Source organism: Macaca nemestrina, chromosome 14 (genome assembly GCF_043159975.1).
Source record: "Macaca nemestrina isolate mMacNem1 chromosome 14, mMacNem.hap1, whole genome shotgun sequence".
In the NCBI taxonomy this organism is placed as follows: Eukaryota; Metazoa; Chordata; class Mammalia; order Primates; family Cercopithecidae; genus Macaca; species Macaca nemestrina.
The window spans coordinates 111,438,497-111,460,874 of record NC_092138.1 but is presented as its reverse complement, the minus strand read 5'-3'; the positions used below and the strand labels follow the sequence as shown (position 1 = coordinate 111,460,874).

The following is a 22,378-nucleotide window of genomic DNA, read 5'->3' as shown; positions in this document are numbered from 1 at the left end:
TGCCATACTGATCACACTGGTCTCAAACTCCCAGCCTCAGGTGATCCACCCTCCTTGGCCTCCCAAAGTGTTAGGATTATAGTCGTGAGCCACCACGTCCAGCCCAGGCTCTCTTTTATAAGAATACTTGTAGCCGGGTATGGTGGCTCATGCCTGTAACCCCAGCACTTTGGAAGGCTGAGGTGGGTGGACTGCTTGAACCTAGGAATTTGAGAAGAGTCTGGCAAATATGGTGAAACCCTATTTCTACTAAAAAAAAAAAAAAATACAAAAATTAGCCAGGTGTGGTGGTCTGTGCTGGTAATCCTAGCTACTTGAGAGGCTGATGCAGGAGAATTGCTTGAACCTGGGAGGCAGAGGTTACAGTAGCCGAGATTGCGCCACTGCACTCCAGTCTGGGCAACAGCGCGAGATTCCATCTCAAAAAAAAAACCCCCAAAAAACACACCCCAAAATAAAACACTTGTGATAGCATTTAGGGGCCACCGAGATAATCTGCCTACTTTAAGATCCTTAACTTAATTACATTTGCAAAGATTCCTTTTCCAAGTAAGGAAACATTCGCAGGCCCTGGGGACTAGGACCTGGACCTATCTTTGAGAGCCATTCATCAGATACGACACAGCCCATGTGTCCTAAAGCGGAACGCGTGTACTACGAGACCTAGCGCTTCTGCTGCTGGACAAATACCCCAACACAAGTGTGTGTGCGCGTTCACCGGAGGGCGTGCGTAAGAAGGTCACAGCAGCCCTGTTCTAAACTGCCCATCACTGGAAACTAACCTACAGTGGAATACACGAATAAACTGTAGTACATCCATGTAGCAGAAAAACATACAGCAATGAGAACCAATAAACGAATTCCATGTGAACAGTACGGACGAATGCCACAAATAATGATGTGCAAAAGAAGAGTCCATACAAAAGCGCGTGTGGGGTGATTCCATTTAAATGAAGGTCGAGGCCAGGCATGGCGACTCACGCCTGTAAGCCCAACACTTTGGGAGGCCAGGGTGAGTGGATCACCTTAAGTCAGGAGTTCGAGACCAACCTCCCAGGTTCAAGCAATTCTCCTGCATCAGCCTCTCAAGTAGCTAGGATTATAGGCACAGACCACCACACCTGGCTAATTTTTGTATTTTTTTTTTTTAGTAGAAATAGGGTTTCACCATGTTTGCCAGACTCTTCTCAGGTTCAATATGGTGAAACCCCGTCTCTACTAAAAATACAAACATTAGCCGGGTGTGGTGGCAGGTCCCTGTAATCCCAGCTACTCGAGAGGCTGAGGCAGGAGAATTGCTTGAATCCAGGAGGCGGAGGTTGCAGTGAGCTAAGATCGCGCCATAGCACTCCAGCCTGGGTGACAGAGTGAGACTCCATCTCAATAAATAAATAAATAAATAAATAAATAAATAAATGTCAAAACAAGCAAGAGTCAGTCATCAGCTGTGGCTCAGGGAAGAGGTCAGCTAACTGCCCCCATAAACAAGCATAAAACTGGATATACTTGCCCCAAATAACAGTTTCAGGGCTCCCAAAATCAACCAAAGACACAAAACAAATTGAGAAGCATTTACTTTTTTTTTTTTTTTTTTTTTGAGACGGAGTCTCGCTCTGTCGCCCAGGCTGGAGTGCAGTGGCGCGATCTCGGCTCACTGCAAGCTCCGCCTCCCGGGTTCACGCCATTCTCCTGCCTCAGCCTCCCGAGTAGCTGGGACTACAGGCGCCCACAACCGCGCCCGGCTAATTTTTTGTATTTTTAGTAGAGACGGGGTTTCACCGTGGTCTCGATCTCCTGACCTTGTGATCCGCCCGCCTCGGCCTCCCAAAGTGCTGGGATTACAGGCGTGAGCCACCGCGCCCGGCTTTTTTTTTTTTTTTTTTTGAGACGGAGTGTCGCTCTGCCGCCCAGGCTGGAATGCGATCTCAGCTCACTGCAGCCTTGACCTCCCAGCTCAAGCCATCCTCCCGCCTTAGCCTCCCGAGTAGCTGGGACTACAGGTGCGTGCCACCACACCTGGCTAATTTATTTATTTTTTGTAGAGATGGGATTTCACTGTGTTGCCCAGTTGTGAGCCGTCGTGCCAGGTCTTGAGAAGCATTTATCCATAAAAAACCTCTATGGCTGGGCACAGTGGCTCACGCCTGTAATTCCAGCACTTTGGGAGGCTGAGGTGGGTGGATGGCCTGTGGTCAGGAGTTCGAGACCAGCTGGGCCAACATGGTGAAACTCTATCTCAACTAAAATTACAAAAATTAGCTGTGATGAGGTGGTGGGTGCCTGTAATCTCAGCTATTTGGGAGGCTGAGGCAGGAGAATCTCTTGAACCTGGGAGGTGGAGGTTGCAGTAAGCTGAGATCGTGCCACTGCACTCCAGCCCGGGTGACAGAGTGAGACTCTGTCTCCAAAAAAAAAAAAAAAAAAAAAAAAAAAAAAGCCTCTAGAACTTTGGATAAGAACAGTGAAACCTTTGGTCTCCTGCCTAGGGCTATGCCCATCCTTATCCCACTGTGACCATCACAGTGATTTTATTAGGGATGACTGTCAAAAACAGCAGCTGTGGGGCCGGGCGTGGTGGCTCACGCCTGTAATCCCAGCACTTTGGGAGGCCAAGGTGGGCGGATCACGAGGTCAGGAGATCGAGACCACGGTGAAACCCCGTCTCTCTTAAAAATACAAAAATTAGGCGGGCGTGGTGGCGGGCGCCTGTAGTCCCAGCTACTCCGGAGGCTGAGGCAGGAGAATGGCGAGAACCCGGGAGGCGGAGCTTGCAGCGAGCTAAGATCGTGCCACTGCACTCCAGCCTGGGCGACAGAGCAAGACTCCGTCTCAAAAAACAAACAAAAAAACAACAAAAAACCCAGCAGCTTTTGCCACCCCTGAGGGCTGTTTTAATGTGCAGTAGAAGATGAAAGCATGCCCTGAGAAATATCATCAGGAAAAGGGGCAAAACTGGTAGGAACCAAAAGAGAAACGGCTGCTGTGCTGGCCTGTGGCATGGCCCTGGCTGAGAAGAGCAGGGGCCCAGCCAGCAACTTAACGGGGAGAACCTGGAAATGAAGGAGCCACAGACAGGCTGGATCGGCTCCCCACAATCCCTGGCCAATGTGGGAAATATGCACCTGTGCAGGGGAGACCTGAGGGGTACAAAGGACAGTCAAACCGAGGCCGACTTGAAAACTGCCTGAACTTCAAATTACTCTACAGCCATGTTTTGCAGAGATTTTGTTATTATTATTATTTTTTTCACTTGTTTCAAGCATGTTGACAACTGCTCATAGTAGCATCCCTGTCAGCTAGCCTGGGCAACATAGAAAGACCTCATCTCTACAAAAAATAAATAAAGTAGCCGGGCATGGTGGTGTGCACCTGCAGTCCCAGCTACTTGGGAGGCTGAGAAGTGGGAGGATTGCTTGAGCCCAGGAGGTCAAGGCTGCAGTGAGCTGTGATTGTGCCACTGCACTCCAGTCTGGGTGACAGAGCAAGATCCCGTCAAAAAATTAGAAAGAAATCCTTATCAGATGACTCAAACATCTGTGCTATCTCAGTTGGTGTCTGTTGCGTGTCGGTTCTCATTCGAGTTGAGATTTTTCCTTGTTCTCAGTATGATAAGTGAGTTTCAGTATGATAAGATTTGGGTTCTTATTTAAATCTTCCATCTTAGCAGACCTGGAACACTGCCAGGGAAAGGAGGTGCCACTCACTTCTGCCAGAGGAGAGTGGAAGTGGAAGTCCGGGTTCCCTACGTGGCCTCCATGGACACCCGGGAATGGGGACGGTGCCTCATTATTGCTGGGTATTGGTGGGAGTTGGCGCTTCAGGTGGGGCTCTGCTGGCACCACCCTGGTTGGGAGGGAGAGGGGTACTGCTTATTGCTCCCCACTCGGCCTGTGTAGGCGAGGGGCTTCCCCCTCAGTGGGTGGCAGTGGTGACAGTTCAGTCTTGGTCAGGCGCAGTGGCTCATGTCTGTAATCCCACCACTTTGGGAGGCTGAGGCAGGTGGATCATTTAAGCCCAGGAGTTTGAGACTGGCTTAGGCAACATAAGGAGACCCCATCTCTACAAAAAAATAAATACATAAAAATAAAAATCAGCCGGGTGTGGTGGCATGTGCCTGCAGTCCCAGGTACTTGGAAGGCTGAGGTGGGATGACCACCTGAGCCAAGGCTGAGGTGAGCCATGATCATGTCGCTGCACTCCAGCCTGGGCAACAGAGTCAGACCTTGTCTAAAAAAAAAAAAAAAGGTCCTTATCAGATTACCTAATATGTCTACTATCTCAGTTGACGTCTGTTGTCTGCTTTCATTGAGATTTTCCTTGTTCCTGGTATGTAAATTGAGATTTTCCTTGCTCCTGGCATGTAAGTGAGTTTCAGTATTGTATGACTCAGATTTTTATTTAAATCTTCCATTTTCGGCAGATCTGGAACACTGCCAAGAAAAAGTGGTGCCACTCACTTCTGCCAGGTCAGAGCGGAAGCCCAGGTTCCCAACGAGGCCTCCATGGACATCCCGGAACAGGGAGGGGTGCCTCATTACTGCTGGGCATGGGTGGAGGCGTGCCCACTCTGGGCCTCTGGTGGCACTACCCTGGCTGCATACCTGGCCTGATAGGGGAGGAGCTTCCCACTCAGATGACAGTGGTGACAATTCCGCCTCTTCATGAGGTGTCACCTGACAGCATCCCGCTCCAGTGTGGGGAGAGCAGTGCCTCAGTACAGGGGGTGAGGGTGGAAATGCGGGCTCCCAGTTAGTTTGATGATGGGGCTGGGGTGTTTTTCATGGTGTTTGCCTCCCAAGTAGTTGGGACTACAGGCGTGTGCCACCATGCCCATCTATTTTTTTTTTTTTTTTTTGTATTTTTGGTAGAGATGGGGTTTCACCGTATTCCCCAGGCTGATCTCAAATTCCTGAGCTCAAGCGATCTGGCTACCTCAGCCTCCCAAAGTGCTGGGATTACAGACATGAGCCACCACACCCGGTTGGGGGTTGTTATTTACAAGTTTTCTTTCTTACTATGCTGTCCTTATCCTAGTTCCTTGCAAGTGAGGACAGGCTGTTGTTGAGGTGCACACATGCCGGCGCGCGCCCGCGTGTGTGTATGTGTGTGTGTGTGTCTGTATGTCTGAGCCCACTGGTGGTTCCAGGATATAAGGAACAAAAAGAAACACCCGGGCACTCAACACCACATTGCTCCTCAGGTCCCAAGATCAGTAGTCTATCCTCCTTCTTTTCTCTACTTTTCAGAGGCTCTTTCTGTTTGCTTCTAGATAAAGGCCAGGGTGTTTAGCTGTCCTTAGCAAGAGAAATAGGGAGAAGTGCATCTATACCATCTTGTCTGGAACCACAAACCTATTCCACGCATGACCCAAACCCTCAACACACTAGGTGCAAAAGGGGAACTTCCTCAGCCTGAGAAAGGACGTCCACAAAATCTCACGGCTAACATCACACCCCATGGTGAAAGACCGACTGCTTTCCGCCTAAACCAGGGAACCAGGGAACCCGGCAAGGATGGCTGCTCTCGCCGCTTCAACTGTGTACCAGGGGGTTCAATCAAGGCAATAAGGCAAAGCAAAAAACTTCAAGGTACACAGATTTGAAAGAAAGAAGTCAAACTGTCCCTATTCATACATGACATAATATCAGATTCAACTGTACCTCTACATATTATCAATTACAAATCCAAAAATCAAAGAAAACAATTCCACCCAAAATAGCATCAACAATAATAAAAAGACTTAAAATCAATTTAACAAAAATATAACACCAGTACACTGAAAACCACAAAACATCACTGAAAGAAACTAAAGATCAACATAAATGGTACTAGAACATTTGGCTCTCCATATGCAAAAAAGGAAGTTAGACCCTTACTCCACACAAAAATTAACTCAAAATGGATCACAGACCTAAATGTGAGAACTAAAACTACAAAAATTATATAAGAAAATGTAGGGCCCAGTGGCTCACGCCTGTAATCCGCACTTTAGGAGGCCGAGGCAGGTGGATTGCTTGAGGCCAGGAGTTTGATACCAGCCTGGGCAACACGATGAAACCTCGTCTCTACTAAAATTACAAAAATGAGCCAGGTGTGGTGGTGCGGGCCTGTAATCTCAGCTACTTGGGAGGTTGAGGCGCAAGGAATGCTGAAACCTTGGGGTGCAGTGAGCTGAGATCTTGCCAGTGCACCCCAGCCTTGGTACCAGAGTGAAACTCTGTCTCAAAAACATTAAAAAGAAAAAAAAGAAAAGAAAAAGACAAGAAAGAAAGAAAGAAAAAGAAAGGAAGGAAGGAAGGAAGGAAGGAAGGAAGGAAGGAAGGAAGGAAGGAAGGAAGGAAGGAAGGAAGGAAGGAAGGAAAGAAAGAAGGAAAGAAAGGAGGGAGGGAGGGAGGGAGGAAGGAAGGAAGGAAGGAAAGAAAGAGAAAGAGAGAGAGAAAGAGAGAAAGAAAGAGAAAGAAAGAAAGAGAAAAAAAGAAAGAAAGAGAAAGAGAGAAAAGAAAGGAAGGAAAGGAAAGGATAGGAAAGGAAAAAGATGGGAAAGGAAAGGAAAGGAAAAGAAAAGAAAAAGATGACCTTAGGTTAGGCAAAGATTTTTAAAAGGTATAACACCAAATACATGATTCAAAAAATACGAAATGGATGAATTTGCACTTCACCAAATTTTAACACTTTTGCTCTTCAAGTCACCATTAAGAAAATGCAAAGACAAGCCACAGACTGGGAGAAATATTTGCAAATCACGTATCTGATAAAGGGCTATATCCATGGTATGTAAAGAACTGTAGAAAATCACTAGTAAGATAAACAACTCCATTTAAGAATGCGCACAAGTGCTGAGTGCAGTGGCTCACTCCTGTAATCCCAGCACGTTCGGAGGCCAAGGCAGGTGGATCACCTGAGGTCAGAAGTTCAAGACCAGTCTGGCCAACATGGTGAAACCCTGTTTCTACTAAAAATACAAAAACTAGCCAGACGTGGTGGCGGGCATCTATAATCCCAGATACTCAGGAGGCTGAGACAGGAGAATTGCCTGAACCTGGGAGGCGGAGGTTGCAGTGAGCAGAGATGGTGCCACTGCACTCCGGCCTAAGCAACAGAGCCAGACCCTGTCTCAAAAAATATTAGTAACAATAACTGTGGTAAAAAATACATTACATAAAATTTATAATTGAACCACTTGTAAGGTACAGTTCAGTAGTGTTGAGTATTTGACATTGTTGTACAATTTCCAGAACTTTTTCCTCTGGCTAAACTGAAACTCTGGACTCATTAAACACTAACTCCCCCTTCTCCCTACCACGCAGCCCCTGGCAAGCTCCATATTACTTTGGGTCTCTATGCTTTTGACCACTCTAGGCCCCTCATATAAACAGAATCATATAGGGTTTCTTTTTTTGTGACTGGCTTTTTCCACTTCGCATAATGACCTCAAGGTTCATCTATGTTGTAGCCTGTGTCAGAATTTCATTCCTTTTGTTCTTTTTTTTTTTTTTTTTTAGACTGAGTATTGCCTGTCACCCAGGCTGGAGTATGGTGGAACGATCTTGGCTCACTGTAACCTCTGCCTCCTGGGTTCAAGTGATTCTCCTGCCTCAGCTTCCTGAACAACTGGGATTACAGGCGCGCCACCACGCCCAGCTAATTTTTGTATTTTTAGTAGAGACAGAGTTTCACTATGTTGGAAAGGCTGTTCTCGAATTCCAGACTCCAGGTGATCCACCTGCCTCGGCCTCCCAAAGTGCTGGGATTACAGATGTGAGTCATCGAGCCCAGCCCTAGAATTTCCTTCCTTTTTAAGGTTAAATAATATCGCATTGAATGAATGGGTGAATTTTATGGTATGCAAATTATAACTCAATAAAGTTTCTTTCTTTTTTTTTTTTTAAAGAGGCAGAATCCAGAACAATAATTATTGGGCAGGGGGCAGTGAACAGAGGTGGGCATGCTGGAGGATGGCAGCCGGCGCTGTCCTGTTTCTTTGATCTGGCTGCTGGTTAACTGGGTGGGTTCGCATTATAAAAATTCACTGAGCTCCGCACTTCGGATCCTCGCTCTTCTCCACAGGTATTCATCTTCAATAAAACATTTTCTACAGAATCCCTATTGAGACAACTTCACAGTGTTATCCTGAGGCTCAAACAGCGCCTGGTAAACTACGAGCTGCTTGGCACCTGCGAGAGCTGTTGCGGTGATCTCGACGGCTGGTCTGAGTTTTAAATGCCCAGCTCCCCCTGGCCCCACGTTGCCAGGTTTTCTTGAGCTCAGTCCTGAGTCTCACTCACCCCACATTTGGGAAACATTTGATAGGATTCACTGTGTGTTCCAAATAAGCATTAATGAAAGAATTCCAAGTCTCGGCCCTGCCTGTCTGCCCTCTAGGCGACTCACACCACCGCTGTCCCCAAACACATTTCCCACGTCCCCAGTCTGCTGAGGCCGAGACTCACTCTGCAGGACGAGGATCACCACTTTCTTCGCCATGCCCATCTCGTTCTCTGCCAGGCACTGGTACTGTCCCGCATCGTCCCTCTGCAAGTGGGCACAGAAGAGGGGGCACAGTGCTCAGAGAAGACGAGCAGCTCAGACAGTTGGATAGGGGACTGAGGCCAGCCAGCCAGCAAGGGGCTTAGGCTGTGAAGCAGCCAGGGACACCTGATCCCCCACAGAGCATCGGAAGGGCCTCTGTGACCACTTGTCAGCAGACATGCAAAGAGAATCCAGCCCCTTTTCACACCCAGCTGTGACTAAGGTCCCTGTTGCCTTAGGTGGAACAACTTGCTGGGAAAGCATGGTATAGATCCACCTCTTCCAAACTGTGTGCGTTGACATCTTACTATCCCATGGCACATTATTTGAGACTCCTTGGAAAAAAGGGTTCCATGGTGAAGTAAGTTTGGGAGACAGTGAGTTAGATGACATGTTATGGTACTTTGGAAATCAATAAGTAGAGGAAAACAAGAACATTAGACACCTCTGTTGTACAAACAGGATGGCAGGCCCTCTTGGGGCATTTATTGTGCCAGTGTGCAAAGTGAGTCTTCCAGAAGGGAGACGGTTTGCAGCGTTGCCCTAACAGGTGGCCCACGGATATGTGATGGAACTCAGGTGGCACGCTGGCTCACATCACTTCTGAGTGGCAGCACCACCATGAGATGGGGCTGGGGCAGTCTGAGGCCACCATCCACTCCCAGAAGATGGTATCTAGTGGGCCACACCCAAAGGACTCGGGGGGACTGCATGGCACAAAGTTAAGAGTGTAGGTTTGGAGGTCAGACCAACGTGGGACTGAATCCCAACCCCGCTGCTTACTGCCCTGAACCCATTACTTAGGACATTTTCATGCTTCTGGAGCCTCAGTTTCCCCTTCTGTAAAATGGGAATGATAACTGCTAGGATCTTATAAGCATTAAATGGAACAATGCTTGCTAAGTGCGAGGCCCCGTGCCTGACCCACAGTTAGTACTTGGGCAACAGGAGTCATTATTACCACTGCTCTTACTGCTACTCTTATTACTAGTCCCATTATTATTACTACCCAGAGAAAGGCTCCCAAATGGGTAAGATCAAGGCCCCTAAGATGAACTTGAGTCAGGACTGACTTGGGGATTTCTGCACAATCACCAGAACTTGAGGCACAAAATGGAAGTTAAGGTGGCTGCCCCAGGGCCCAAGGCTTTGGAAACAGCACGGACCCTGAGGCAGGAAACCTGGGGGTGGGGGCCCTGCCTCCTGTACTTATTGGCTGTGGGCCTCTCTGAACTTCAGTGTCTTCGTCTGCAAATAGGGAGCACGATTACCTGCCTACCCTGCCCCTGGGGTTGTTAATAACAACATTTTGGGAGCATTACCCACAGATCACTCTTAAATAATGCGTATGAGACATCTCACTGATTTCTAATTACAATCCTATAAGGTAGAATGAATTTGCTCCATTGAATGGGTGGATGACCGAGGAACAGAAAAGCCAAGTGGCCAGAGGTCAATATTGGTGGTAGTGGGAGGATGTCTGGGGAATGGGCAGGGAGGTGCTTTGTAGACTGCAGAAGCAGGGGGGGCAACATGAAGAACCCTCTTGAGCAATCAGAAAAAGCATAGAGTTGTCCTTGGTGGCCCCACCCAAGGTGCCAAGCCCCGCCTTGCCTCAGTCCTGCGGATGGTCAGCGAGCCATTCTGCAGCTGGTGCCGGAGGCGGCTGCCCCGCAGTGGAAGGCCATCTTTGATCCAGCGGATGGCCGGCACTGGGTCTCCACGTGCCACACAGTCTAGCTGAATGCTGCCTCCTACAGGTTCCACCAGGTAGGAGAAAGCCTCCCCTTGTAGGACAGGAGCCTCTGCATGGGGTGACATGGAGCAAGTTGTCAGAAAAGAGGCTCCCTACAGGCTCAACCTCCCATAAACCCCAAAGGTCTGCCCAACTCCTGCCTCCAGGGGCTTCCAGAGGCTCCTGCTAGCCCAGCATGGTTGTGTGTAGTCAGTGCATCAGGGACAGCAAACAGTGTCCATGTCATGGGTCAAGTCACAAAGACTGGCAGTGGTTTCCAGGAACTGTGCTGAGAAGCATTTGAAGCTGAATGAGAACAGTGCTGTGATTGATTAGCGATGCCTGAGACGGGCACAGGCAGGGACGCAGTGCTACGCGTGTCATACACTCTCTCACAGATGGATGACACTAGCAGCGGAGTACCTGCTAGGTACTTTGGAAATCAATAACTATAAAAAAACAAGAACCCTAGACACCTCTGTTGTACAAAGCAACACTACGAGATTCATGCTAATCTCAAAACACTCTTGGAGGCTCTGGACTGGCTTATATCCTTCCTGGTTTCCTGAGGTTGGATCTACCAAAAGCTGCAGTTCTCTTTTGGTGCCTGGGGCTGCTGATTCCCTCCATCCGGCCCCACCCATCCTGAAGTTGTGCAGACTAAGTCATGGCATCACCGAGGGCTCCTGTGCTACTCTTGGTAGATGAATAGGTCATAGGAGACAACCGGCTGGCTGGCAAGCTTCTGGCATTTTTCTGCCAGGATGCCCTGGCCCCCATGCTCTCCTTCTACCCTGGCACTATGCAGCTGCAGGGCACTATGCAGCTGTAGGGCAATTGGTCAGATTCCAATTCTACTTGCAGCCAGGGTCGTCTTGGGAGTGTCAAAAATACTGATGCCTAGGCCTCACCCCAGCAAGGCTGGTTTACAGAGTTGGAGGTAGAAGCTGGGCTTTAGAATTTCAAGTCCCCCCGGGGATTCTAACATGCAGTCAGGGTGGGGAGCCACTAGTTCAGAGGACAGGAGGCCAGGTTCTCAGGAAACCAATAGATTGGGTTCCAGTAGACTGGAGGTCTTGAGAGAGAAGCCACCTGGGAAATGCGCCCTACCCTTCACGTGGACGAAGCTGACCGCCTGCGTGCGGCCCACTCTGTTCTCCGCCCAGCAGACATAGGTCCCGCTGTCTTCTCTGGAGACAGAGGCCCGCTGCAGCGTGCTGCCTCCATCCTGCTCAGACACCCCTTCTGTGGTGGAGAAAGAGAAGCCCGAGGGGGACTCTGAGACGGGTGCAGGGAACTCCTGCCCTCAACACTTCCCTGGTGCGTGGGTACCTGCAGGAACTTAATAAAAATGCAGAAACAGATGGGAGTCCCGGGTGAAGGCTGATCAAGCCAGACCCGTTCCTGGGAGGCACAGGCCACACTGGAGGCTGCAGTTAATGAACCCGCCTTCTACCATTTTCCAGCGCACACTGTGTGTTTGATAAACGGTCAAGGGCAGGTCTTTGGGGACCTCTTTGCACAGGGCACTTACTGAAACACTGCCATGATTTCTAGAGAGAAGGATTCCCTTTTTTTTTTTTTTCTTTTTTTTTTTTTTTTTTTGAGACAGTTTCGCTCTTGCTGCCCAGGCTGGAGTGCAATGGCACGATCTCGGCTCACTGCAACCTCCACCTCCCAGGTTCAACCAATTCTCCTGCCTCAGCCTCCCGAGTAGCTGGGATTACAGGCATGTGCCACCACGCCCAGCTAATGTTGTATTTTTAGTAGAGACGGGGTTTCACCATGTTGGCCAGGCTGGTCTCGAACTCCTGACCTCAGGTGATCCGCTCGCCTTGGCCCCCCAAAATGCTGGGATTACAGGCATGAGCCACCGCACCTGGCCAAGAGAAGGATTCTAATAATGGACTTTTCCTCTGGGGTTGGCCATTGCCTCTAGGACAGGAATATGGACAAGCATCACCATCAAGTAGGCATCTACTCCGGGCCAGGCCTGTGCTGAGCACGGCCCCTCCACTGTCATTCTGTCCTCAGGACCCCTGGTTATATCCATTTGACAGATGGAGAGCGGAGCTCAGAGAGGCCAAACTATTATACTTGCCCAAGGTCCCTCCCCAGGAAGTGGTGGGGCCCAGCAAAGCCTTCACCACAGGTGTGCACGGGTATTCCACACCTGGGGACTCAGAGTTAGGAATGTGTGATGTCATATCCTAATATAGGAAAGTATCATTTTGCAGTGGAGGGGACTTAGCAATTTATCAACTCAGCAGACACTGAGTACCCAGCAGGTACTTCACAGGCCCTGTGTCTCCCTAGACATCACCCGGGTTTCCGGTAGGAGGACAGAACCCCCACAAAAGGGGTTTGCTGAGGGTCCCACAATGGGAGTAGTAGCTCTGGGCTAGAACACAGGCCTCCCTCTCCTGGCCCTGAGGTCTCTAGGTTGACTCTTCTCGGGCGGCCTCTTGCCAGCTCTGATATATGGCTTGTCACATATGGCCACAGCTGGGTTTGCCCTGTCCACCTACATAGGGCCACATTGGAAGACCCAGGACCAACAGGGCTGACTGACAACCTTTCCTTTCCACTAGGTTGGGTCTCCCTACCTGCCCTCCCTTCTTGACCTCCCGGGGTCCTGGCTCTCTGTCCCACCCACGCCCAGCAGACCCAGACCTGTGACTGGCCGGTCGTTGACAGTCCAGCCAATGCGAGGGGTGGGGCTGCCCCGGGCTGCACAGCGAAGCCACAGCCTGTCCCCAAGGCGCAGGCTGCGGTCCCCAGGCAGGGTGGTGAACACAGGCAGCGCCAGGATGGTGAGGTGCACGCGGCGGCGGGCCCGGCCCACGGCATTCTCAGCGGTACAGGTATAGGTGCCTGCATCCCCGCCCTGTGGGCAAAGAAAGGGGTTGGCCGGAGAACTTCCCCGACCTCAGCATAGGTCAGGATGCCGCTAACCCTTGAAGGTTCTCACGGAGCATCCAGCCCAGAGAGGGGAAGTGACTTGCCCAAGGTCACACAGCTAGCAAACAGGTCAGCATCACCACCGCCACCGCACCCTTGCCCTGCCCTGTAGCGTTCACATGCTCTGCTGCTTCATAACCCCAGGGTTGACTGCATGATCGCAATAGCTACTGTTTACCAAACACCTACTGTGTGCTGCCCTGTGCTCAGAACTTGATCTGCACTTGCTTTTGGTGCCCTCATAGAGGGCCCAGCAGGGGCTCCAAGAGGAGGAGTTTTGTGGTACATTCAAGCAGGGCTGGTGCGCTCGCCACTGCTCCACCAGGCTCCCCAGGTAGCTCGGTCCAATGCCCCTGACCCTTTTACGTGTGTCCACTGAACCCATCCGGAGAGGGTCGCATCACAAAATTGCAGAATCTGATGAGTTCTGAGGGAAAGGGGGTCGGGGTCGGGGGTCCCACCCATACCCCCGGCTCAACACTCCCCAAAACCCAGAGGACAGTTAATGCGAATGCATGGTTGAGAACAACTGGGTAGGCTTTCGGGACACAAAGTCATCGCCATATCCCTGAGCCCCAGTCCGAGTTCCCTCCTTCCCCAGGAGCTGGCTGCTGAGGTCCAGGTTCAAATTTGGGTTCCGCCTCTTGGCAATGGTGGACAACTAGGTACACTTTGAGCCTTAGTTCTGGCCGTCTGTACCCGGCATGGTAACACTGATTTCCCCAGGCTCCCAGGGTTAAAGGCTGCACTGTGCTCGGCGCAGAGCATGACAAACAGGGGTCTCAGCCATTATTCCCTGCTGTGCCCCTCGGGGCGTGCCTCACCTCCAAGTTCTTCACCAGCAACTCCCCAGAAGGCTGGATGGTGAACTTCCCCTTGGCGCCTGACACAGGCTGGCCATCTTTGTCCCAGGTGATGTTGGGCTCAGGACTGCCCCTGGCCTTGCAAGGCAAGAATGCGTGGGAGCCTTCGGTGGTAGACAGGTCTGGGAGGCCATTCTCGATCACTGGTGGGACTGTGGGCAGAGGGAGGCCCACTCAGAACTGAGGCTGGGGGAGGCGGCTGACCCCATCCCAGGGCCCCTGGCCTTTGGCCCAGCCCTTCAGCCCTCCCTGGTCATCAGCTGCCCCCTCCAACTCCCTAGTCATAGGCCATTGCCCATGCTCAGGATGATTTGGGGACTGCCTGAGTTTGGTGTAGCTGTGACGGTGATTCCATTGCACCTGTGCACACACGTACACACACACACATGCACACACACAGATGACTAAAGCCACAGGACAGAGGTCTTGGGCACAAACTCCTTGTACTAGGCCACCTCCACGGACAAAAGCAGGGCAGCCATCACAGAGCATCCCTGCAGAGGAGCTATGCTGGGCAGAGTGAGGGTCACTGGCTTGGTGTCCGGCTGGTCTGGTGACCAGCGATGCTCCAGATCCGAGGGGAGAGGAGCATGCTGGACAAGGAGGTGTGGAGGAAGCCTGGAGCCTGGAGCCCCTCTGAGTTCACAGCCAGAGTCCGACTCTAGCCCTACACAGCTGCGGGCGGGGACAGCCACTGACATACCACAAAGCAGGCCACTGGGGCCAAGACACGACCAGCCCATACTGAATATTCCCAGCAGACTTTGCAGATTTTTGGCCAATGATGCCACCTTATCTTTGAAGCCAATGATTAATCAAACTAAGGGAAGGGCACATGCAATGGTGTGTGTGCCAGAGCAGGGCCAGAGAGGCTGCAGCTACTGGAAACCGGAATGAATGAGGGATGCTGGACTCATGTTCCACAGGGCTAGAGAGAAGGCAGAGGGGACGGGAGTTTATGTCTGAACCCAGAACTCAGGTGCACAATAAGAGAGGTTCCCCTTAATTCCTTCTAGAACTATAAGCAGTGTGCCCTGCCAGGCAGGGAAGGGAGAAGCCTGCAGGAGCCTCAAAGCCCCTCAGTTGCCAGAACCCACCTCGGCCCCGTCCTCACACCCACCTTGCACCACCAGCCGTGTCTTCCCCATGGCGCTGCCTGCACTGTTCTTGGCGATGCAGAGATAGTTTCCAGCATCCTCTGGGCTGGCATGGGCAATCCACAGCTGTCCGCCCGGTAGGACCTGGGTACTCACTCCTGAATGAGGAAGAAGAAAATCGGGGGTCAGGGAGCTGGGGTGGGGGACCCCCGAGGTGGGTAGATTGGGCTATTCTGTCTCACAGGCAGCAAATGACTTGCTGGGGTCACAGAGTGACCAGGGAACAGAAGGAGCCAAGAAGCCTGACCCCGAGCCTGACCCCGAGCCCAACCCAGTTGCCTGCTCCCGACCTCCCAACTCAGCCACCGAGTGCTTGGATGGCGTCTCAGGCCGTGGTGACAGGAGAAGGGTTGGGGAGGGGGAGGCCAGAGCAAGGGTGGGGGCGTGTCTGGGCAGACCAGGGGCTTTCCAGGACCTCTCAGCAGGTCTGCGGGGTCTCCCAGGGCAGGAAACAGGAACCCCCCAGGCCCACACTCTTCTCTTCCCTTCCCAGGCTGGCTGCCAGGGGCCCTCACCCGCAGGGATGTTGAGCCCTTCCTTCTGCCAGGTGATGGTCGGCCGGGGGATGCCTGAGGCCTCGCAGGGCAGCAGCACCTCCTCCTCTGCCACTGCCCGAACCACGCTGGGCAGCGGCTTCACCACCGGGGAGGCTATGAAGGACACGGATGCAGAGGGCCCTGAGAATGTCCATAACACAGCTTCTCCAACCAGGGGGCCTCAGAGCATCAGAGAGAGAGGCCTCTAAGGAGGACAGGGGTTCTAGAAACATCAGCCACAGCAACAAGGACACCATGGCTGATTCTTTTCCTCCCAAAGAATCCCACGAGAGACACGTCTGGGCCTCTGAGACTTCACCTCCATCCTGAGCCCCACCTGCCTCTGGCTCTCCACCTGCTCCCCTGGCCGTAGGAACTCTGGGGTCTGGACCATAGACTCTTACCTTGCACAGTGAGGAAGACGTGCTTGTGGGCGACGCCGGCAGAGTTGCGTGCTGAGCAGGTATAGCGGCCCGCATGGATGAGGAGGGCCTGCCCGATCTCCAGGGCGCCTGTTGGTCGGAATCAGGGTGAGGGGGTCAGGACAGAGGTCCCCAGGGATGGAGGTGGCAGGACTCCTACACAATCCCATTCTGTCTCTGGTCACTCAACCTGCCTCCTTTGCCCATTTAAAAACAGTCTGGGGGATGTGACTACACGGGAAACTGGCGTCTAGGTTTGCCTCTGTGCCCTGCTCAAAGCAGAGGCATGGCCGAGTTCCTTCCACTCTCTGGACCTCAGTTTCCCCGTGTGCACAATGAATAATCAGACAAGATGGTCTCTAGACCCTTTTGGCTGTAAAGTTCCAGGATCTGCCACTCCCCTGCCTGTAATCCCCCGCTCACAATTCCATACCCTGCTATCCTCACCTTGCTCTGCTAAAAACTCACCTCCTCTAGGAAGCCTCCCAGGATTACTGCCTCCTCTCCTCCCTTTATCCTCCTCACCTTAGCCTTGGTTACTCAGTGAACACCATTTTAACCTTCCCAGACCACAGGCTGCACCTGGGCAGTGAAGTGATGAGGGTTGTAAATTGTGCTCCGTGGAACCCTGGGGGCCTGCTGGGTGGGGGAAGGGAGCAAGGCCCACAGCACTCTGGCCCACCCACAGCCTGCCCCAGCCCCAGCTGGAACCAGAACTGTGGTTTGTTTTACCTGTTGAACTTTGTTGTTACCACTTATACTTATCAGAAAGAAGTTTTTGTTTTGTATTTTGTTTTGAGACAGGGTCTCACTCTGTTGCCCAGGCTGCAGTACACTGGTGCAATCATAGCTCACTGCATCCTTGAACTCCTATGCTCAAGCAATCCTCCCACCTCAGCCTCTCAAGCAGCTAGGACCACAGGCATGCACCACCACAGCCGGCTAATTTTTTAAAATGTGTTTGTAGAGATGGGGTCTTGCTGTGTTGCCCAGGCTGGTCTCAAACTCCTGGCTACAAACAGTCCTCCTGCCTCAGCCTCCCAAAGTGCTGGAATTATAGTGCACGAGTCCCTGTGCCCGGCCTGGAAGGAAGTTCTATTGCTTCAGAAGAGTTTGAAAATCACAGGTCTGGCCAGTGGTTCCTAGACTTTAGGATTTCGCTAACCAACAAACAAACAAATTTGGAGACTCTCCATAAAGCTTCCAACGTTTTATTTTGACAAGCAAAGACATTTAAAAAATCACCAAGTTAGGCTGGGCGCAATGGCTCATGCCTGTAATCCCAGCACTTTGGGAGGCCGAGGCACGCAGATCACAAGGTCAGGAGATCGAGACCACCCTGGCTAACGTGGTGAAATCCCGTCTCTACTGAAAATACAAAAAATTAGCCGGGCGTGATGGCAGGTGCCTGTAGTCCAAGCTACTCGGGAGGCTGAGGCAGGAGAATGGTGTGAATCCGGGAGGCAGAGCTTGCAGTGAGCCGAGATCACGCCACTGCACTCCAGCCTGGGCAATAGAGCAAGACTCTGTCTCAAAAAAAAAAAAAAAAATCACCACGTTAGGCCACTCATGTTGGCTCACACCTGTAATTCCAGCACTTTGGGAGGCTGAGAAGGGCAGATCACCTGAGGTCAGGAGTTCAAGACCAGCCTGGCCAACATAGTGAAACCCCATCTCTACAAAAATACAAAAATCAGCCAGGCATGATGGCAGGTTCCTGTAATCTCAGCTACCTGGGAAGCTGAGCCAGGAGAATCCCTTGAACCTGGGAGGTGGAGGCAGCAGTGAGCGGAGATAGCACCATTGCACTCCAGACTGGGAGACAGAGTGAGACTCCATCTTAAAAAAAATCACCATGTACTATTATCTTAATATCATCAAGAAAAGGAAGTTTCAACACCAAAAGATAATTTCAGAATAAAGGAGGATCTTTCTGATGGGATTAAACTAGGTTTACAAAAACTCCCAGGGAGCTGTTATTTTTCTTTTTCTTTTTTTTTTTTTTTTGAGATGGAGTCTCGCTCTGTCGCCCAGGCTGGAGTGCAGTGGTGCGATCTCCACTCACTGCAAGCTCCGCCTCCCAGGTTCACGCCATTCTCCTGCCTCAGCCTCCCATGTAGCTGGGACTACAGGTCCCCGCCACCGCGCCTGGCTAATTTTTTTAATATTTTTAGTAGAGACGGGGTTTCACCGTGTTAGCCAGGATGGTCTTGATCTCCTGACCTCGTGATCCACCCGTCTCGGCCTCCCAAAGTGCTGGGATTACAAGCTTGAGCCACCGCGCCCGGCCCTATTTTTCTTATTTCGCCATGAAATAGCACTTGTATGCCAGAGGGTCTTGGGGAACCACTGATGGGTCTCAACACTGCAGAGCATGGAGGAGAATATGGAGCTCAGAGAGGGCGAGAGGGTCCTCCCAGGTCACACAGCCAGGAGAGGCAGAGCCAGGCCAGATTGTTCCATCCTGTTCCACCAGGTGACCTTCTTTCACCCCCTCTGCCTGCTCTCCCAGTCTCCCGTCAGCTGCCTCTCTCTGTGGATTACCCTTACTTACCCGATGGTGAGACACGATAGCCGCTTCCCCGAGCTCCTAGGTGGGCACCTGCCTTGCTCCAGGACACGGTCGGAGCTGGTACGCCCGTGCTGTGACATGTGAGGACCACGGGTGCCATCATGGTCACGGTGAAGTCTGTCTGGTCGTCAGCAATGGTGGGAGGCACTGAAACCCAAGACAAGGCTTGAGGCCCTGCCGGCGTGCATGGGGAACTCACGGCATGGGGCCAGGGGTAAAGCCAGTACACAAGGTGACATCAGCGAAAAAGGGCCAAGGAGTGAGGTGGGACAACAGAGGGAGAAGTCACATTTGTCTACTCAGCAAATCCTTCTGGGCACGGGGCTATAGTTTTTTTCTTAAAAAAAAAAAAACTGTATTTTTTTCAGAGATGGAGTCTCAATATGTTGCCCAGGCTGGAATGCAGGGGCTAATCCCAAGTGTGATCCTACTACTGATCAACCCGTCTTGACCTGCTGTTTCCGACCTGGGCAGGTTCACCCTTCCTTAGGCAACTTGGTGGTCCCCCGCTCCCGGGAGGTCATCATATTGATGCTGAGCTTAGTGCGAACACCCAATCAGCATAGTGCACTACAGTCCAGGACTCCCTGGGCTCAAGCGATCCTCCCGCCTCAGCCTCCTGAGTAGCTGGGACTATAGGCACATGCCACTGCACCCAGTGGGATACGGCTTTCCTTAGAGACCCTGGCCTAGTAACTTCACAGGGGGTTACTCGTGGGTTTCCCACTTGAAGTAGGGGAGGCCAGAGGAGACCTCCAGGGGGAATGGCATTTAACCTGCGATCTGAAGGGAAAGCAGGTGTTTGCTGAGTAAGGGGAAGCGTGTTCCTGTACAAAGTCCTTGAGGCAAGGAACAAAAAGCTGAGCAGCTCGATTAGACCCTGGAATGAGGCAGGTCTGGCGTGAACTGAATCTGGGGGCTTGGCAGGGCCAGACCACACAGGACCTGGTGTGCCCGGCTGAATTCTTGCATTCTGTCCTGAGGGCAGCAGGCAGCTGTGGAGGGAGGGATTTTTAATGGGGGTGATGACAAGGTCAGATGTGAATTTAGAACATTGTGGATTTGGGAGGGGCCAGGAACTGTGCCGGAGCTGGGGTTATGTCAGCAGTGACCCAGGAGGATCTGAGAGGCCTTCCTGGAGGAGGTGTCCAGTGCAGCGCAAGAAAAAGCCACACAATTCCCTGCAGGCAGGGAGAGCCCCCAAGGGCGGGAAGGCGCTGCCCCCACCCCAGGTGTCCCCCTCCACCTCTGCCCTGACTCACCATGGACGGTCACCTGGTAGAGCCTGCGGGCCTCGCCCACCTCATTGCTCACCACGCACTCAAACTGGGCTGAGTCCTGGGGGCCAGGGGCCACAAGGAGCAGGGCGTTGGAGGGCAGGAGCCTGGGGCGGACAGATGGACGGCCAAGTGGCTGCTGGGCTGACAGACCAGCTGTGGCTTTCTGGCTGTGGGGGTCTCATGCCCATTTCCTGTACCTGACCTCCAGCCCTGACTCTAGAAATGGCTTCTAGAAGTTTCTACCCCAAAGGTCTAGCTGGCTGATTTGTGAGTGATTTTCATTTTCATCCCTGTTTCTCTGTAACCCTGCACATTTGTTACAATAACCATCTACGATAACTTCTGTAAGAACCACAACTTTAAAGCGGCTCAGAGTCTTAGTTACTGACTTCATTTTCACTAAGTCTAGGTTTGTTACATTGGTTTTCCAATTTTTAAAAATTGACATTTTTTTTTTTTGGAGACAGAGTCTGGTTCTGTTGCCCAGGCTGGAGTGCACTGACACAATCACAGCTCACTGCAGCCTCAACCTCCCAGGTTCAGGGGATCCTTCCATCTCAGCCTCAGACACCCACCACCATACTCCGCTAATTTTTAAATTTTTTTGTAGAGATGGGGTCTCACTATGTTGCCCAGCCTGGTCTTGAACTCCTGGCCTCAAGTAATCCTCCCACCTCAGCCTCCCACAGTGCTGGGATTACAGGTATGAGCTACCACGCCCAGTTCATGTTTTGTTTTTAGATGAGTGACTCTGGTGGATATAAATCAAGCCCAGATGTCTCTGCTTAGCTGTATGTCCCCAGTGCCCTCACCTCTATCTCCGTGTGAAGACTTTCTGATCCCCAAAGTTGAGACACAAGTTCTGGTCCTGACTCCGGTGAGACCTGAGCACACCCTGCCCCGTCCCTGCCCCATGCCCCCATGAGACGAGAGTGCCTCCCCACCCCGTGTGTCTCAGGAAGTCACCGCAAGGTCCAGCTCGTTACCGGTAGGCGCCCTGCTGCAGGCGGAAGTCCAGCTTCTGTCCGTCCTTCCACCAGACCACCAGGGGCTTAGGGGAGCCGCTGGCCTCGCAGGGCAGCGAGGCTGGGGTGTGGGCGGTCAGGGTCAGGTTGGAGGGGCTGGGGGCGATGGCTGGAGGCTCTGGGGAGAGCGCAGTGGTCAGGAGACAGGTGCAGCGGGCACAGGGGCTGGGGGCTCTCTGAGGCTGTGCCCAGGGGCAAAGCCACTGCCTACTGTCTTCCACCCATCCCTGAGGCAGCACAGAGGGAGAGGGCAGGACAAAGTCCCAAGACGGCGCTTCCAACAGCCTCCCAAAACTGCGTGTTCTGGGCTTTCCACATCCCTGAGCCCGGCACCCCCTTGCTGCCTTTCCTTGACTGAGGCCTCCAGGCCTCCACTCCCTTAGCCCCCCACCTGAGGCCAGGGCCCGCCAGAGCAGCCTCACACAAGCTGATCCATTCGAGGGGGAGGAGACTGGGGCATCTGAGTCTAGTGATTTTGAATTTTATCCTTTCACATGTTTTACTTTTTTTTTTTGTAGACAGAGTCTCACTCTATCGCCCAGGCTGGAGTGCAGTGGTGTGATCATGGCTCACTACAGCCTGAAACTCCTGGGGTCGAGTGATCCTCCCACCTCAACCTCCCAGGCAGGTGGGACTACAGGCATGTGCCACCACGCTTGGCTAATTTAAGGATTTTTTTTTTTTTTTTTTTTTGTAGAGATGGGGTCTCACTATGTTGCCCAGGTTGGTCTCAAACTCCTGGGATCAAGTGATTCTCCTGCCACGGTCTCCCAGACTTGTTTTACCTTTTGTGCATGCTTTCTTACTTAATCAAATCACTGTTCTGTTATGTAATATATGCACTAAAAATACATCTGTGTCCTTTGAGTGTGCATGATCACAACTTTTTACTAAAGGGCTTCATGGTCAAAAACATTTGAAGACCATTGGCTGTTGGCTCCTGACAGCTGGGGTGACCCAGAAACTAAGCAGGACTGGACCCCAACAGGGACTGGACACTGAAGGCCTTCCCCAGGCCACCTACCAAAGACCCGTAGGTCGCGGCCTTGGCGATCGGATCCAGCAGAGTTGGATACCAGGCAGAGGTAGTGGCCGGCGTCCTGGGCAAGGACTGGCTGAATTCTCAGGGAACCCTCAGGCAGAACTTCGAACCTGGAATGGACAGGGGGTTGCCGTGGAGATGGGCAGGCCAGTGGGCCTGGAGCAGGGCTGTCCCCAGCAAGACCCTTCCCTCCGCCTCCCCTTTCCCAGTGAGAGAATGCTGATATGGTTTGGCTCTGTGTCCCCACCCAAATCTC

General features: G+C 52.0%; 1 protein-coding gene across 5 annotated transcripts in view; it reads right to left on the bottom strand.

Moving 5' to 3' along the window:
- LOC105464100 (hemicentin 2) overlaps window positions 1-22,378 on the bottom strand; it is a 174,208-nt gene that overhangs the window by 16,518 nt on the left and 135,312 nt on the right. For 3 of the 5 annotated variants that reach the window (XM_071078434.1, XM_071078435.1, XM_071078437.1), the window contains 12 exons: window positions 22,105-22,232; window positions 21,042-21,198; window positions 20,038-20,159; window positions 18,758-18,922; window positions 16,186-16,293; window positions 15,761-15,895; window positions 15,209-15,343; window positions 14,050-14,240; window positions 12,938-13,151; window positions 11,375-11,509; window positions 10,144-10,334; window positions 8,451-8,532 (listed from right to left, as the gene is read on the bottom strand). In XM_071078434.1, coding sequence (XP_070934535.1) covers window positions 8,451-8,532; window positions 10,144-10,334; window positions 11,375-11,509; window positions 12,938-13,151; window positions 14,050-14,240; window positions 15,209-15,343; window positions 15,761-15,895; window positions 16,186-16,293; window positions 18,758-18,922; window positions 20,038-20,159; window positions 21,042-21,198; window positions 22,105-22,232 — 1,763 coding nt within the window. Of the gene's footprint in view, window positions 1-7,888; window positions 8,104-8,450; window positions 8,533-10,143; window positions 10,335-11,374; window positions 11,510-12,937; window positions 13,152-14,049; window positions 14,241-15,208; window positions 15,344-15,760; window positions 15,896-16,185; window positions 16,294-18,757; window positions 18,923-20,037; window positions 20,160-21,041; window positions 21,199-22,104; window positions 22,233-22,378 lie in introns of those variants that run through there. The other 2 variants (XM_071078436.1, XM_071078439.1) reach the window with 2 other exon arrangements.